The 18665-nt window shown below is 36.4% G+C and overlaps 2 protein-coding genes across 2 annotated transcripts in view; one reads left to right on the forward strand and one right to left on the reverse strand.

Annotated features, from left to right (window-relative positions):
• Window positions 1-262: 262 nt before the first annotated feature.
• On the reverse strand, window positions 263-5740 carry chmp3 (charged multivesicular body protein 3). The gene is made up of 6 exons (XM_079632480.1): window positions 5559-5740; window positions 5210-5270; window positions 4905-5084; window positions 4308-4429; window positions 4111-4225; window positions 263-2930 (listed from the first exon to the last, which is right to left on the reverse strand). The coding sequence occupies exons 1-6, from the start codon at window positions 5601-5603 to the stop codon at window positions 2782-2784; spliced, it is 672 nt and encodes a 223-aa protein (XP_079488606.1). The 5' UTR covers window positions 5604-5740; the 3' UTR covers window positions 263-2781.
• Window positions 5741-7371: 1631 nt separating this feature from the next.
• The window catches only part of hspa4l (heat shock protein 4 like), a 23341-nt gene continuing 12047 nt past the window's right edge, over window positions 7372-18665 (forward strand). The window contains exons 1-11 of the mRNA XM_079633383.1: window positions 7372-7708; window positions 9836-9893; window positions 10009-10149; window positions 11195-11317; window positions 11398-11497; window positions 12824-12957; window positions 13061-13305; window positions 13974-14050; window positions 14149-14300; window positions 15713-15819; window positions 17781-17914. Coding sequence (XP_079489509.1) covers window positions 7602-7708; window positions 9836-9893; window positions 10009-10149; window positions 11195-11317; window positions 11398-11497; window positions 12824-12957; window positions 13061-13305; window positions 13974-14050; window positions 14149-14300; window positions 15713-15819; window positions 17781-17914 — 1378 coding nt within the window. The 5' untranslated portion in view covers window positions 7372-7601. The remainder of the gene's footprint in view (window positions 7709-9835; window positions 9894-10008; window positions 10150-11194; window positions 11318-11397; window positions 11498-12823; window positions 12958-13060; window positions 13306-13973; window positions 14051-14148; window positions 14301-15712; window positions 15820-17780; window positions 17915-18665) is intronic.

Consider the following 18665-nt stretch of genomic DNA (forward strand, 5'->3'; position numbering starts at 1 on the left):
GACAGCGCATGCGCACTGATCTCAACATGTGGCGTCTAGATAATCGGCAAAAATAACAACAACTTATATGACCCCAAATAGATATATATTAAGTAACATTAGTGAAAAAAAGTCATTATAATTATTCTTTTATATGTACAATATATATATATACATATATATATATGTATAATGTATATAGGCTATATTAGTGCTGTCAATCGATAAAAACAACAACTAATTAATCGTAAATTTTTCTGTAAATAATCGCACCTAACATTAGAGTTTTAATATATTTTTAATAATTTCACATTTAATATCCAAATTAATAACACAACAAAGACAGTAGCCTATATTTTAAATATTTGTTTAATGGCATTTTTATGAAAGAAGGCATCACCAATACCAATACTGCTGCTGATGTCTTTATGAAATTGATGTTTCTCTCAATAATAGCAATTAATAATTATAGCCATTCATCAGTATACTTGAGTAGACTATACAGTATAGTTGAATATACAGTATAATTGAAAGCTATACATTTTACCATTTATTAGGCTTTAAAAATAGACATATTTTTTAATTTAAGTGAACTTAAAACAATCTTCACATACACTCATTATAATAAATGTATCTTTGCCTGTCTTCAATATTTCAGGGCTCATTTTTCTTTCTATTTTCCCAGTCAGACCAGTTCAGATTTTTACTTGCCCTGTCAAAATACACAAAAAGTTATTGTTTTGACCAGATGTAATCTTGTACACAGTGTTTTAAGATATTCAGGTATAGGTCTAACAGTCTTCACTGCATAAATTAAATATAGATTAAATCCTTATTAAAGAAACAAAAGTTATTCAGCCAAGAGCAGTGAGTGATTTTCTCTTTAGTACTTTGATTATTATTAATGACAGACAGCAGGGGGTTTATTACTAGGCTGAATCTGACAAAACTGGCATAAAGTTGTGTGTTGTTGTCCATTCAAGCATTGTCTGAAGCGGCTTTCTGTGCGCGTGAGTCGTGTGTGTGTCACACAGTATTGCACTGCCTTCTCTTTTGTGTGTTTTCACTCTTGAATGGTTTAAATGCATTCGCATGAATAAGAGCGTGATCATATAATGTAACGCAAGCCAAAGGATGATGGGAAAAATGGATACTGTGTTAAATATTTTTAACGCATTAAACTGAAAAAAATAATCACATGCATTAACATGTTCATTTTGACACTCTATATATATATATATTAAGTAATACTACTTGGTTGACTACTAAGTATTTGGATGTGTTAAAAATGCTATTTAAATACTCTAAACTCCCTCGTTGAAGCTTAGATGTCCATCTTTGTGCAATAAACAGACCTTCCATAGAGGAGTAACCCAGATTCAAAGACTCTCAAAAGATCTGGTTTCCTTCACAAAGCTATGGATGAGTAGTCAGGGAGGGAGTCAAAGGAAGAGAGATTGAGGCAAGTAAAATAACCCTCTGAGAATCCCGAATAAAACCGCAGGTATACACATAGTCAACCGGGGCTATTGTATTACTGTAGAAGCACTATAACTTATAAACTTTGTTATATAAATTATGTGAAATGTACTCTTTTTGCCTATAAAATTTTATTAGTGTTACCAACATATTTTTCCCATTTACAAAACAAATTGTAGTGCGGATGTGAATGTTTTTCCACAACAGCAAAGGTATGAAATGAAGCAAAAATAATCAATTTGGTTCATTAGCCAACATATTGAGACATATCTGTATAAAATCCATACTTGTAACTCCAGAATGCTCAGCTTGTCAAATAAGCAGATCACGCCATGCTAAAAAAACGAATTATAACGCCAGAATGCACAAAGAGTAACATTTTCATATGTAGACATGTATGAATAATAGCAAACAGACTATTCAGCTGACTTAAAATATAATATTTGGACGAAACCATAAGACAAATTGTCAGCCATTTACATGTTAATCAGGCATTTCAGTCATCTAAAAGCAAAGGCATAATAAAAATACTCATATGACAAAACGTACAAAGACAGAAGTGGATTTGAACCATAACAAAAGTCCCAAAGCAGCAGAAATCGACAAAAACAAAGACAGAAATAAGATCAGCTCATTCAAGATCCAAAAACACCTGGTAAGCCAGTCAGTTATCGAGCACAGCCATTCCTTTATTCCCAAAGCCCGTCTTATTACTTTACTTACAAAATAACAATGCAAACGGATTTATTTTTATATTCAGCATTTGTACAAGATTTACAAGTAATGGCTTCCATGAATTTGTCCTACTCAGTAAAACAAAATTGCCAGATATATGAAAGAACTATTCACTTAGCCCAAGTAAGGCTTAAGATAAAACTGCAAATTCAACAACAGAGACAAAACAACGAAGACCAACACCGATATGACGACACCGCACAACAGATCCTTGGACAAGCTGCTTAGCTATAGGCATAGATTCAAATGAGTGGAGCCCAAATATCCATCAATAACATGGACTTGAAGTAAAAATTTAATAATTTGAAATAGCCACCCACCTGCTACCAGTACAAGAACTGAATATCTGACTTCACTGTTCATTATTAGTATTATTACACATAATAAAGAGTTAGAAATTTATAGAAATATAGACATTTTATTTCTATTCTATATCCACTATAATATACCTTTATTTTATTTTATGTGAAGTCCGAATTTAGTCCTATATTTACCATGCCAAAGTGCCTTTATGGGTAGAAAAGCTACAGAGGAAGTTGGATATGTTGTCTATGCCTATAGCGCTTGAGGGAGAGGAGCGCAGGCCGTTTAGCTCCTCAGGGCTGCTAGCCTGGACTGCATCGCCTCGATATCTTCCTCTTCCTCTTCTTCCTCGTCTTCTGAGGCTGCCGTGGCCCCAATCTGCACTGGATCAGGCAGCGCATCTGTGACTTTGCTGGGAGCTTTTCCAAGTGCACCTGGTATTAAAAAATTTAAAAAAGCAATACCTTCAGCTTTGGTTCTCCTCCATTAATAACCTGTGAGTGCATTATGACTAGGGCTGGGAATTGACTCAAATTTCATAACTCGATTCAGATTCACACACTTGCGATTCAATATCATTATCTATATATATCATGTTCATTTTCTCAAGTTTTTTTTTTGGGGGTGAATGACACACACACACACACACACACACACACACACACACACACACACACACACACACACACACACACACACAGGTTCAGGTTCAGGTTCATCCTATGTCATGCTTCAGGTCAGAGGTCACTCTTCCGCCAGAACTCAACTTGCATACGGCCATTAACGGAAGCCAGTGATTATAGTTTATAAAGTTATAAATATGGATATTTTCAGAAGGCCTTTATTAACCCCCTGGAGCCGTATGGATTACTTGGATGCATATTATGGATGGACGCACTTTTTGGGGCTTCAAAACCTAAGGCACCATTCACTCCCATTTTACAGGTGAAACTCGAAAAATGTTAATATCGTGCAAAAGTTCATTTATTTCAGTAATTCAACTTAAAAGATGAAACCAATATATTATATAGACTCATTACATGCAAAGTGAGATATTTCAAGCCTTTATTTGTTATAATTTTGATGATTATGGCTTACAGCTTATGAAAACCCCAAATACAAAATTAGAATATTGTGAAAAGGTTTCACAATTATCAAAATTATAACAAATAAAGGCTTGAAATATCTTACTTTGCATATAATGAGTCTATATAATATATTAGTTTCACCTTTTAAGTTGGATTACTGAAATAAATGAACTTTTGCACGATATCTCGAGTTTCACCTGTAAAGCTTGGAAGAGCCAGGATATTTTTTAATATAACTCTGATTGTGTTTGGCTGAAAGAAGAAAGCCATATACAGCTAGGATGGCTTGATGGTGAGTAAATCATGGGATAATTTTATTTTTTAGGTGAACCAACTATTTAAGAATCGATACTGGTTCATCAAAATGAGAATTGATTCAAAACGATAAATCAATATTTTCAACCCAGCCCTAATAATGACTAATAATGTTTTGTGCTAAAGCATTTTTCATAATAAGGAAAGGCTGGGGAGGCGAGATAAAAATGGCCATTTCCACATCCTGGGTGACAGTCATGTGGTTCCTTACCAGCTGTAACCTCGAAGAGGATCCTGTCAACCTCAGCCTCTGCTTCTTCCTCCATCTCCTCCTCATCCTCCATCCCTCCCAGTGTATCCTCCAGCATCTCCTCGATGATGCCAGCCTGCGGAGTACGAGTGCTCCACGTTAGACGCGTTACATGTGCTCATCAAGAAGTTTCTTTGAGGAAGTGTTTGTGTAAGTACCTTCATCATCTCTTTTGAGAGTTCTGTCATGGTGGCTTGAATCTCTGGGATTTTAACCAGGTTTTGCATGGCCTTCATGACCTCTGTGCTCTTCTGCAAGGCACCTGCCACTCTTAATAAAGCTGTAATGGGAAAACCAATGGACAAACGTATGAGCAACACTTCACAATAAGGTTTTTTATGGTAATATTAGTTCATGAAACAACATTAAAAAATACTAGTCCAGCATTCATTAATCTAGGTTACTGTTTATTTCTATATTCTACATATATTCAATGACAAATATATGTTTTAACAGTCACGTGTCGCCACCTACTGGTGAAATTATGTAATTGATAATTGTTATTTGAAGGGCCAAGTTACCAAAATGTTTCATTTTTGGGTGAATTAACCCTTAAATATCCTTTTATATGTTTGGTTTTCAACAAAATTTTCGTTTATAACCATATTTTTAAGGCCCTATATGGCTTTCCCACCCAGGACTTCGATGAGGCTCCATGAGTAAACTGCACATTTTCAGTAGTCAAAAAACAAATGTGGGTCATTTTTGCACGGTTTTTTTTCTTGTTGGGTCTGCAAAATAAAAACTACACTCACACAACTGATTCTTCATACTGAGCAGCACAGAGTTCATCTGGGCTTTAGAGGCGTACAGTTTGTTGACGGCTTTCTTTGAGTGAATCATCTCTTTGGCGAGGATGATGCAGACATCTTTCTGTCCCTTCTTTGCAGCATCTTTGATGGATCTCTTTACCTTCTCCTCCTCTCTTTGAATATCTTCGGAAAAATATATACAATTGCAACTTCTGTTAAGTACAGTTACTAAATTGATCAATTTAATTACATTACTAGAATAGTCTGCAACTGAAAAAATAATAATAAATGGTGTATTTTGACCTCACCTCGGATCTGTCTGTCAATAACCCTCATTTCTTTCCTGATTTTGAGAGACCATTCATTGATCTGTGAAAAAGAGATGAAGACAAGTTGAGGTCAACTACCTGTTGTGATTGGATTTAACCAACAAGCGTGTAAAGACTGAATTACTGGTTTTCATAACATCCCCGTAGGGACCACACAATTAAACGTAACTTTGAAGAGCGTCGTTTAAACTAATAAAGACATGACGCACAACAGCATGTAACAAATGTGACAAGCGAGCTATTTATAGGCCTGCTATATTATTTACTATGGAACATTTATCAAAAACCGTTAACTCCCGTCGCCCACCACGATCGATGTTTCACTTACAAGGTCCTTCGGTGGTTTCTCTTGTGTTTTTCCAAAAAGCCCCATTTTAAACTTGTAAATTAAATAGTTGAACAGAGACGGGCACAATCAAAATAGTACATTACAAGTCTACTTCCTGATTCCAGCCTCTCGACATATGACAACATAGGTCATTTCCGGTTATGGTGAGGACAGTTTACTTTTCATAATAAAAGTACGACTCGACAGCACCACGCCGCATGATTCAATTTTATTTTCTAATTAAAGATAAAATTAGATACATTTTTTTGTCATTAAGATTATGATATTAAACATTTGTTAATTAATATCAATGGTTTCGTCATGTTTGTTTATGGTCGAAATGGACAATGTTGTGAAGCGTCACAAAATTAGACAATTTAAATAAATAATAAATAATAACACTTAACACTTAACAAATAACACTTTTAAACAATTAAGGGCCTGAAAAACATACAGGAATAAAAAAAAAAACTAATATTCATTTATTTATTTATTTATTTATTTATTTATTTATTAGGACAGTGATTTAAACCTCAAATGCAAATATAAAGCGAAACACTTTCAGGCATATTTGAAATGATAATCCTATTCTTACATAAATTGTAATAAGGCTCTTTTTTTAAATGCTTTATTATCAACAAATAGCATGCACAAATGTAGCCTAACTTCCATATTACATCAGAAGAACATATCACATGCTTCACAAAATTAAAGAAAACAGAGAAGTTACATATCTATATATTATTGATAAAAGTAGATATTTTGTTTTGTATAGAAAATGTTAAATGAAGAACATCGCCGTTGTTTTAAATGATAGGTTTAGATTTTGGCATCACATCTATGCACATTTTAATCTCATTCTTAAGCACTGTTGGGTTTGCCATTTGTGAAATTAAATTTACATACAAATATTTTTTTTTAAATAATGAAACCAGCATCCTTTGAGCAATGGTCCTTAATACAATAACCTACTTATGTAGGATAAGAGAAAAGTATTAAAAATATGATCAGCAATGAATCTCTTAACATCTTTCCAGAAACACTGTGTATCTTGGCAGGACCAAAGCATTTGATAGTTTCAGTAGAACTTTCACAGAAAGTTTCAATATTTTTCATTTATGTAAAAATTGCTTAGTAGGATAAACTCTCTTGAATAATTTTGTATGAGATTTCCCTAACCTTATTTGTAAGGAGGAATTTTTGGGACAACGACCAAACTTGAGACCAAGTTACATTATTGAAGGGAATGTTCCAATATAAAAGGACGGGAGTAGATATATATTAAAAAAAAAAAGAAAAAAAGAAAAGGAGATATATTCTCTTTTAAAAATAGGGATCTAATTGTATAATTGTTAGATTTTTAACATACAAAAGCAAATCGATCAAACTGTTGTGTTTCCAGGTCTGGGAAGACGGACAGAATTAATTTCATCCTGTAATATGAACAACAGATTATTATGACTAGAATTTTTTTAATAATTTAATAGAAATATCTGCCTTCAGTTATATTGAGATATAGCCTATTTTTGATTATAGAGATGGCAGTGTTATTTATTTATTTAATTATTTATTTCTCTCCATCATCACCACATCCAGTTATTGACCCTTGGCATTCTCCATAGGTCGTTTAATTGCTCGGTCATTCCCAGTGACGTAAAAATGCGAGCTTCTCTCTCCAGGTTCTAGATTTTTCGTCCTTATCTGAGATGCTGCACCAATCGAACGGATGGTTGGAGTCCAGTAGCCAATCAGAACCGCAGGTGGGCGGGGCTTAACTGAATTTCAGGCTCTTGACAAATGCGCAGGTTTACCCATATTGCCGGTTGACAATATCAGTGGAGGCTGCAAGAATGCAGTAGAAGCGTTCTCCGCTATAGGATTAGACAGGAAGAATTAACTATAAAAAGCCTGACTTACATAATAGCGTATAATTCTTCTAGCGCACTCAGACACATACTGTAGAATAGGGGTGTTGTGTTCTCACCCAGCTGCACTGTTAAAACTGGACCGGAGGTGTTGAGAATAAAGAAATAAGGACTGAACATGTCTGTGGTGGGAATTGATGTGGGTTTCCAGAACTGTTACATCGCTGTTGCCAGGAGCGGCGGTATTGAAACCATTGCAAATGAATACAGTGACAGATGCACTCCGTAAGTATAGCATTGCCATCTCTGTAAAATGATGCTGTGTTGTTACGCAACGTTTGCTGTTGCCTAGCTGGCAATGTTCCCGATCCAGTGTATGTTGCTCCTGCGACTGTCAGTCTTGTCCGAAGGATGCTAAACCTCCATTTTGCATGAAATTCTCCATGCACTATCAGTTTGACCTTATCAATGATTGCTACTACGCCCTAAAGTATGCTGTTTTGTGCTTTTTTAAAATCCAGTTAGCTTATTATCACAAGGCTTATTGTCGTTATTTGATATTGTGAATAAGACACGCACGGCGTGCAATTCCCACATGCCATATTATATTCAGTCGCTAGTGAAATTAATTAGAGTAACTGTTTTGTTGCTTTTCACACACGAATTCTACCTGCATGTCGTGCACGAGCACCTCACGTGAACGGTATAATCTGACACCCTGCATGGGGTGATTGTGAACCCACGAGACTGTGACCGAGGGAGGCTGTTCTGTCTGTCGACACTCTCGTTTGGGTGCGGCAGCTCATACAATCAAAATTAAAACTCAATATTTTGTTGTATTTCTTATACACGGGCTTTTGGACAAATGAAGGAAATCAATCAAACTGAGGGGTTGTAGGAAGTCACTGCAGTGCTTAACTAAAAATAATTATCTCTGCAAACACAGAACGTTCCCCTAACGTTCCTATATGTTTCCCATTTGGTTCTTTTTTGGAACCAAATACGAACGTTCTAGAAACGTTCTCTGTAGGTTCTTTTTATGGGTCATTGATGAATAAAGTATTTTCAAAACTGATGTAATGCATCTTTTTGAGGCATGAACATATTATTTCAGTTGTTAAATGACATTTCAAAGTGTTTAAATATTTTTTTTTGACTGTTGTCAGGCGGTACAAAATATAGTTTATGTATATACTGCAGTTGTACCACCTGACATGGAAAGTGTACCAACCTACCCATACTTGAAATTAGCATTTTTTAAAACCAGTATTTGAGAGAGATTTACTATACTTTTCACTTTGCCACAAGGATCAGTTGGGCTCCTCTGGATGAAACATTATCATCTTTACTGTTATTACCTTGCATTTGCAGCTTTCATTTGATTTTAAAGCTATTATGCCATAATATGATCTCAAAAACCATCTGCCTCAACACCATAACTCAATACCTCCTGTAGGTTAATATATATTGAAGTTATGAAACGGAAATATTAAAAAGAAACATTGCTACTATGCCCTGACAGAAGGAAAGTTTTACAGCTGTGCTCCTGATTTTTGTCAACAATATCAGAGATTTACAGCAACAAAACTCAGGCAGCATCAATGTTATTTTCATTCTTAAAGGGATAATTTACTCACCTTGTCATTCCAAACCTGTCTTTTTTTCAAAGGAACACAGAATGTCGGTAACCAAATGGTTTTGATAACCATTGACTTCCATTGTATGGACAAAAATATTTCTTAAAATATATTTTATGTTCTACAGAAAAAACGAAAGTCATACAGTTTTGTAAAGACACAATGGATTTTTTGAAAATTTCCCTCATATTACATAGGTATTATTAGTAGTTATAAATAACTACCCACTGACCTTTATACATGTGTGATGTTTTTTGTCACACATCCTGTATAGTGTCATTTCATTAATTCTTTAAGTAAATTAACATTTCACACATTATTGTATCTGACGGTGACTTGTATTGATTGATAGCATGTAAAACACACATTTTGCAAAAAAAAAAGAATATAGTTTTGAACAGATTATTAACTCGTTTATACACAAACGAGTGTATTTTTCATGCAGTTTGTAGCTTGTTTAATTCCACTAATAAGTTCCACTATCATAAAATCTAGTTGCTATGAAATGCAGAAGTCAAATATTTTGAGGACCGCCAGCTGCTAGCAGTCTTGATATACCTTAGCATGCCTTTTCAAATCTCAAATGCTTACTCCACATCATAATATAGTTGAGACTCAGAAAAGGCTTGTGATAAACACTAGTTAAGACGCTGTCCATGGTGCTGATCCACACCCTACTCATCCAGGTTCTATAATGCATCAGTTAGGAAATAAAATATGGAGGGCGTTATCAAAATGCATGATACATTTATGAACATGTCATCTTTCCCAACAGAGCATGCATTTCTCTGGCCTCGAAAAACCGTACCATTGGAAATGCTGCTAAAAGTCAGGTACGGAATGCTGGTCATTTCATGCTTTCTACTTTATTAAACCTTTGAAAGATTTGCTAATTGTAAAAGTACTCAGATTAAGTGTGGTATTAACCAATAAACATGCCCTCTGCAGATCACAACTAACTTTAAGAACACGGTTCACGGCTTTAAGAAGTTTCACGGTCGAGCGTTCGATGACCCATTTGTTCAAGGGGAAAAATCGAAGTTGCCTTACAGTCTTCACAAACTGGACAATGGCAACGCTGGGATAAAGGTAAAATACTGTAACTGTGTTCTGCCATCACTCTGAAACACTTTATTTTTGCTATTGTCCCAAAAGCTAGGCTGTTTTGGACTAAAGCAAAAAATTAATAGACAAAACTGTTATTGTGTGTATTTTTTTTATTTTAGATTATAATTTATTTAAGAAAACATTGTTCTAAAAGGGGCTATAATATGTAGAATTCAGAAACCCTTGTTATTAGTGATAAAGCCATAAACTTAACATGTACTGCAGCCAGCAGCTGATTGCTTGTGCCCACACTTGTGCACATTTAACATACAAGACTGAATGTGAATCAATCCCCGATGTAATCACGGCAAAGTTATTTTTCGTTTAGTTGGAAATAGCTTTGCTGCGATATGAAGTTAAAAAACATCCCGACGCCAGCCATGCTGCTGAGAGTGACGTTTAGATGAATATGTAAATATGTGCTGTGCGCTTTCCTCTATAACAAAATAAACACAACAAAAATGACAGCTCAGAGAAAACAGCAGTTAAAGGTGCGGTATGTAACTTTTTTACTCTATTAAAGTTTAAAGCATTAACATACCCTTAATATGTTTGCAGATATTTAGGAAACATGCTAAGTTCACATACTTGTTTCTCTGAAAAACACCTCTACAACCAGTTATTTTACTTTTTATTTTATATGTTCTGCGTTGTCAGTCGGTTTTTGTTTTGGTCTGTGTGGCTCTTTTGGTATTTTCCTGAACATTGTATAAGCACTCATTTCATGTGTCAGTGAACGGCAGAGAGGCTCTCGGGGAGAGTGCGTAAATGTCACATTCTTTTGATTTTCCCGGCAAAAACGACCCGAGTCCTTCACATAAATATCAGTCTACACTACAGGCTTTCATAGATAACCGAGTAAGTTGGGGAAGGTCTCGTTTTTATGATTCGTTACAAGCTGTTAACACATTGGCAATAAAAAATAATAATAATACATAGAAATTCTTACATATAGATAGCCCCTTTAAAAAGCAACGTCTAGAATGTTAAATATGCTAGAGATTACATGCATTTGCCCATGTCACAGGTACGTTATCTGAATGAGGACAAGGTGTTTACCATTGAGCAGATGACATCCATGTTGCTCACCAAGCTGAAGGAAACTTCTGAGCATGCCTTGAAGAAGCCTGTGGTGGACTGTGTGATATCTGTGAGTGCTTCTGAATCATTGAACCTAGCATATTTCAGTAGTGATTTGTCATCTCTTTGACATGTTTGGGTTCTCTCCAGGTCCCCAGCTTCTTCACGGATGTAGAAAGGAGATCCCTGATGGACGCAACTCAGATTGCTGGGCTGAACTGCTTGAGGCTGATTAATGACACAACAGCAGGTCTGTAAAATTAAGCTGAATTTTTATTTTTATTTTTTCAATGTTGGTTATCTAACTAACTACACTGAAAAATGGTAACCTAACAATGGTAACATCTAAATAGTTTTATTCAAGTCAAAAATATTATTTAACATGATCACTGAGTCAACCTAAATACATTGATTTATACAAAAAACAAACATATTTTTGATACATTAAATAAGGTACAAATAGCACTTTAAGGTAAGTTACCAGTGTATAAGCTGTCAAAAATATTAAAAATATTAAACTATGGTGTTCACACTTGGCATGTTTGGTTCGATTAAAACGAAATCTTCAGCATTTCTAAAGGACTAATTAAAATGAATGCCTATTTTTCTCTCTTTCTCACTATTACTCTCACGACAAAGATTAAACCCTCCTAAGGTTGCAGATCCCCTGCTCTAGCTGAATGTGTGAGGGTGTTGCGGAAGCATATTTAATGTGGGATGATTGACAAGAACATGATTCATGAAACAAGTGATTACTGTTTCCTTCCCTTGTGTAATGATGTTTCCTTAGTCATTTATTTTCATCACCTTGGACAGAGTAACTGTTTGCAGTAATAATGATGCTGGCCACTGCTCCTGTTGGGCAACTAAACAGTTGTTTGTGTTATGCACAAGTGGTTTGATCGACTGTGGAGAACTTCTCCTTCATAATAAGGTGTTATCTTCTACAAACAAAATAAGATTTGCCATCATAAATCGTAACTCAGACACCAATCACAATTAAGTAGCCAATATAGTACATCATTATAGTACCATATAAAGAAGAATTAGTAAGCTGTGGTAACAGATTCTTAATTTGTGTCCATAATTTCTAATGACCATCTGGCTATGTAATATTCCACTTTGCTCACTGCTATTTACCAAATAAATGATATGAGTAGTAAATCCATTATGCAGTTTAAACCTCATCATACCACAATATACTGAATGCCCACAGAATGCTACAATTGACCAATCATAATAAAATATTTCTATAAAAGGCTTAATCTATATGTCTTGTGTCTATATGACATTTGGATGGATTCACAGTATACTACTTACTGTATCTTTGCTTAAAAATGGCCAGAAAAACTTGGTTAGTCACTACTGTGTGCTAATATTACTTTCAATATTTGTGATAATTATTTATTTGGATTCCATGTATTTTATTGGTAAAATAGATAATTGTTTAATATATTAGACAGAATTGTTGATTGGATGTTTGGATTAACCACATTTCGAAGAATTATTCTCACTTCTGTCTTGTTTTACAGTCCACAAGACCTTTTCACAAACTGTCATTTGATTCTTGTTGCAGTGGCCTTGGCTTACGGCATCTATAAACAGGACTTGCCAAACCCAGAGGAGAAACCCCGTAATGTTGTGTTTGTTGACATTGGCCACTCATCTTATCAAGTCTCCATCACTTCCTTTAACAAGGGGAAGTTGAAGGTCTATGTTGTTCATATCATTTATGTTTACTTTAAAATATTATGTTTAATCCTTCACAAAGCCTCAAAGATATTATCAAACCCTTTTTTTTGTTTTGTTTCAGGTGTTGGCTACAGCGTTTGACCCATACTTGGGCGGACGCAACTTTGATGAAATACTTGTGGAGTATTTCTGTGAAGACTTCAAAAACCGATTCAAACTAAATGTTAAAGACAACCCAAGAGCCATTCTTAGGCTCTATCAGGAGTGTGAGAAACTGAAGAAACTCATGAGTGCAAACTCTTCTGATCTCCCTCTCAACATTGAGTGCTTCATGAATGACATCGATGTCCATGGGAAAATGAACAGGTAATTCCAAAAACACATGTACACTAAATATATCATCATTTATTATTATTATGGTCCCACTCTATATTAGGTTTATATGTATTTACGTCAAAAGAATGTATTTGTTTGGAACAATGCACTTTCATATTGCATTGCAAAACACTTTTGCTGCTAGTAAATAACAGAGTTGTTATTGACTGTTGTAAGTATAGACCAATTTCGAGCCGACGTCACAGTTACGTCACGGCGCTAGCTGGAGGCAAAACAAAGGGAAAACTGGAGGCGGCCAATACAAACAAGCACAGATTCGGCTACATAATAAGGAGCTTAAATTATTATTATTATTTTTAAATGTCATCTTGTTGTGTTGTTGGGTGCAAGAATTGATGAAAAATGAATATGCTGTATCTGGAATTTTTATTCCTAAAAAATATTTGCATCTTTAAAATTGCACCGTAATGTCACTCTTTACTCTCTTTTTGGAACAATGCACTTTCATATTGCATTGCAAAACACTTTTGCTGCTAGTAAATAACAGAGTTGTTATTGACTGTTGTAAGTAGATGCAAAGTGTTGTAGAATGAAATATATGTAAATGAAGCATCTCCGGCTTAGTGCAAAATGGTAATTGTTCTTTTGGAGTTGGATTGATGGTTTGAGCAGAAACATGTTATTGTGATTGGACACAGGGTTCAGTTTGAAGAGATGTGCACTCAGCTCTTGATGAGAGTGGAGGCGCCATTAAAATCAGTCATGGAACAATCAAGTAAGCAGCAGCAGACGGCCCGGTTTTCCACAGAATCAATCACCACAGATGTGAAATTTAAATGCATTCCTAATATGTATGTATTTGTTCTGGTACAGAGCTCAGCAGGGACGAGATCTATGCCATTGAGGTGGTGGGAGGAGCTACCAGAACCCCAGCCATAAAGGAGAGAATCTCAAAGTTCTTCTGTAAAGACATCAGCACCACACTGAACGCAGACGAGGCTGTAGCACGCGGGTGTGCATTACAGGTAAAAAACACCTCTGTTGTGTGCCATGATTCTTAAAGGAGTCATCGAATGCCCGTTTTCCACAAGTTGGTATAATTCTTTAGGGTCTTCATGTAAAGTTTGTAACATACTTTGGTTAAAATTCCTCAATGGTTGTGGAAAACCTCCTCAAAAACAGCTCTGTTCACAGCGACCCATGTCTCTTGAAATGATAATGAGCGACTGCTCACCCCACACCTCTCTTCCATGGGGTGTGTCGACACAAGACACATCAAGTCCTGCCTTGGCAGACAGTATACAAATGGCTGAGGGGGCAGAAATATGCTAATACGGGACAGTCCGTCAGCGGTTGTGGGCGGAGCATGTTTAGGCTTTTTGAGGATAAAAAAAAAATGCTGAATTGATTTTTTTCATTGTATGGTGGTTGTGTCCACACACTGCACAGACACATTTATATGCAAACACCATATAAAAGTGAATTTTGCATCCGATGACCCCTTTAAAGCCATAAAAGGTTAAAAAAATTGGTGATGATCATAATCTGAACAAATCTGGGTTTCACTTTATTTTGATGCTCCCTTTAACACATTCTGTTGACTATAAGTTCAGCGAAAAGAGGAGGCATGTTCCGGCACAAACGTTCCCTGCTGCTATTTTGCAGATTGAGAAAACAATTACCGGTAGTCAAAAGTCAGTGGCGCCGCGCGTTATTCAGATGCTATTTTAATGACGCATGCTTGGCCATAATGTAGCGTGTGCACAACACACATACACTTTGCTACTCTCATCTACACAGACGCAGCAAGTCCCATTTTTGCAAACCATACATAATTACAAAAAAATAGGCATAAATCTATATTACACATTTACCCAAAATATTCAGGCTAATTGTAGTAATGATGCGCGCCTGCTCTTAAAGGGAATGTGAGATGACGCTCTGATTGGTTTATTGCACGTTACGTCCAAACCACACCGTCGGGCGCAAGAGTCATTTATCCCGCCGGTATTATAGCAACAGCGCCCGAGATCCGTTTGATTCTTGCGTTTCAGATCGTTACAATAGGGCCTATAATCAACAGAATGTTCAAAAGGGACCATCAAAATAAAGTGTTACCCAGATCTGTCGATAGCACTTAAAATGGCCTTGATAACAGGCATGTCAGCACAGACACAGAAAATGTGTGAGCAGTGTGAGGCTGTGATACAGCACAGTCGAACAATACTTGTGCCAGTTCCCCGGGGAGTCTGTGGATTCTGTGGGAGAGGTGTAGAAACCAGATGAAATCTGTGTGATGCATGCATGGATTACCATGCAACGCTGTCTCTGATTCCTTACACTAATACCCTGTTTAGACAGCTTATGTAACTGCATTTGCTTGTATATACATACATGTTTATTTTGTGTGTGTGTGTGTGTGTGTGTGTGTGGTAAGTGTGCAATCCTGTCTCCAGCCTTCAAAGTCCGAGAGTTCTCCATTACAGACGCAGTTCCCTTCCCGATTACTCTTCGCTGGAAGTCTCAGACAGATGAAAGTGTTGGGTAAGAGCCTTCTCTGTTTGAATCAAGTGCACATATCTGAATTAAGTACATTGTGTCCTAGTTTTTCTGTTTAACATGTCATTATTTATTTGTAATGCTCACTAGGGCAAGCATCACTATTGCTTTTGCTCATATGAACAAACCACCAGCCCCAAGAATTAAACATCAACATATAACCGGTTCCAATGAATGATACCTCAAATCATGCGGCTTATTGGAGAGAGGAGGCGTGATATTACATTTCTTGGCAGTTGCACTGTCATTTGCACCTGGTGGGCCATAAAAAAGACATACATGGCAGAAGGGACCCAAGCCATCTAGGCATGAGAATATAATACAGACCAACGAACACAAGCTAACCGCCCATATCATCCTAGCAAATGCATAGTAATCAAGCGTAGCGTCAGTTCTGGCAGGTCACGTTAGTCAAGCTCGCATCAGCTGACTCTCAGCTGATCCACATCGACCGTGGACAAAGTACACAACTTCCTTACTTGAGTAAAAGTACAGATACTAGTGGTCAAATATTAGTCCGTTACAAGTAAAAGTTGTAAAGACCAATTTTTACTTAATTAAAAGTACAGAACTACTAGTTTTTAAAAATACTTAAGTATCAAAAGTAAAAAGTAAATGTCAATGCATTGTTTTATTATTGTTGCATGTAATACTTACAGTACCTTATGCCTCTGAATTTATGCCTGCCTACCCTCATATCAATATCACATTTATTTCTATAACACAGTTCCAGTCGTGGGATTGAATAAGTCACTCAATAACGTCCACAATGGTTTTGGACACCCAAATGGCTGTTCCCAGTTTTTTGGCTTTTAGTATGAATATGTTAGCCTTGCTGTTATCTATAAGCTAGTGTGCTCCAAAACAATGACAAAATTCACAATTAGAAGACCAAACCCAACGTTGAAAATGAATATCAGGTTGATGTCAGAATCCAATGTCAGATTGACGTTAATCTCCAATGTTGGACAGACGTTGTATTGTTGTTGAAAATCGGCTGACGTCAGAAACCAACATCAGTCGAGTTCGGACGTCAACCAGACTTTCATTTCCAACCAAAATCATCCCTGACGTTACTACTTTCTACTCAAGGACCTTGACAGAAATGTAGTGGAGTAAAAAGTATGATATTTGTCTTTCAAATGTAGTGAAGTTAAAGTAAAAAGTTTCCAGAAAAAATAATACTCAAGTAAAGTACAGATACTCCAAAAGTGTACTTAAGTACAGTACTCAAGTAATTGTACTTTGTTACTGTCCACCTCTGATCCTGACTCGACGAGAGGTGGAGCTGGGGAGGGAGGAGGGTAATTCGCTCCTGAGAAACGCGATAGCTGCTGATAATACTGAAGGAGCTTATATATGTATACAGTGATAGGGGTCGTATTCGGAATAGGAGCTTATATATGTATACAGTGATAGGGGTCGTATTCAGAATACGACCCCTATCACTGTATACATATATAAGCTCCTTCAGTATTATCAGCAGCTATCGCGTTTCTCAGGAGTAAATTACCCTCCTCCATCCCCAGCTCCACCTCTCGTCGAGTCAGGATTTGGCACTCTGATTCCCCTTGAATCAGAATAAATTCTCGAATTATATTGTTCTTTAAAATCTTGAATGAATTATATTTGCATATGTAAGACCCGGCTGATCGGCCCAACTTCCGGTTTCCGAAAAAAAGCAAATGTCTTGAATTATTTCTAATCTTACACATACATACATTCATGTTGGTTCTGTTCTGTTTACCCAAAGGGGGGTTATTGCTGCTCTTATCCATGCTAGCTATCTCCCAGAACAGAACCATACCGCCAATCCAAACTATATGCTAATTGTCAATCGTATTTGACGATAGTGGTCCTGACAGAAATGTGCTAAAAATCACTGTAGCAGCAACATGCAATAGCGACGACGACCTGTTTTCTAACTGTTGTTTTTCCGTCTTCAGGGAATGTGAGGTGTACAATAAAAACCATGCAGCACCTTTCTCCAAGGTCATCACCTTTCACAAGAAGGAGCCTTTTGACCTGGAAGCATTCTATAGTTCTCCACACGAGCTGCCCTATCCAGATAGCAGAATAGGTGTGTATTACTGTGTGTTGCTTGTGTGGCATCCTCAGTATAATGCTGATTACATTCTGTGATGTAATTCTTAAACCAGACTTTACTTAAACATCTATAGCACTCAGTATGAAATGATTTACTTTGAGTTTTAGTCAGATTTCTCTAGCCTAATTTACGACCAAAATGAGACCAATCACTCTGGAAGTGTGAAGCCCAGGGGAACCTTAAATAGTCGTTCATGTCCTCATTTGATTAAGAATGCCCTCAGCATTGTGATTCATTGTGTCCGAGCACTTGTTGTATCTTCAACACATTAACTGAAGTGGGTTAGGGTCAAATATGGGTCACAATACACCTACATGCCAGGTAATTAGGACTGAGACATGACGTCCCTTAAGCTCTAACTCACATCACATCTTATTAAGCACTGTGAACTCTCTCAGTACTGAGTGTATGTCTATTGAGTGTGTGTGTGGGCCTAATGCACTTCCCATATGGCAGGGTCAGAAAATAACTTTTATTTGCCCGCTGGGATTGATTTCCATGTGCTCAACAATTAAGTGTGTGATTGGTTAAAATGCTCAACCCTGCAAAAATAAATGTGATGCAATGTGAGCACATATAAATGTAATTCCTCAATCAACACTTTTTTCATATTTCATATCATATTTCATATATTTATTTTAATTCTGCATTTTTTGCCCCCTTATTTTGAATTTAGGGGGGCATATTTTTCATTTTAGTGACTTTTTTTGCCCCAAGGCACCAT

The sequence above is a fragment of the Phoxinus phoxinus genome (genome assembly GCF_949152265.1).
Source record: "Phoxinus phoxinus genome assembly, chromosome: 13".
Lineage (NCBI taxonomy): Eukaryota > Metazoa > Chordata > Actinopteri > Cypriniformes > Leuciscidae > Phoxinus > Phoxinus phoxinus.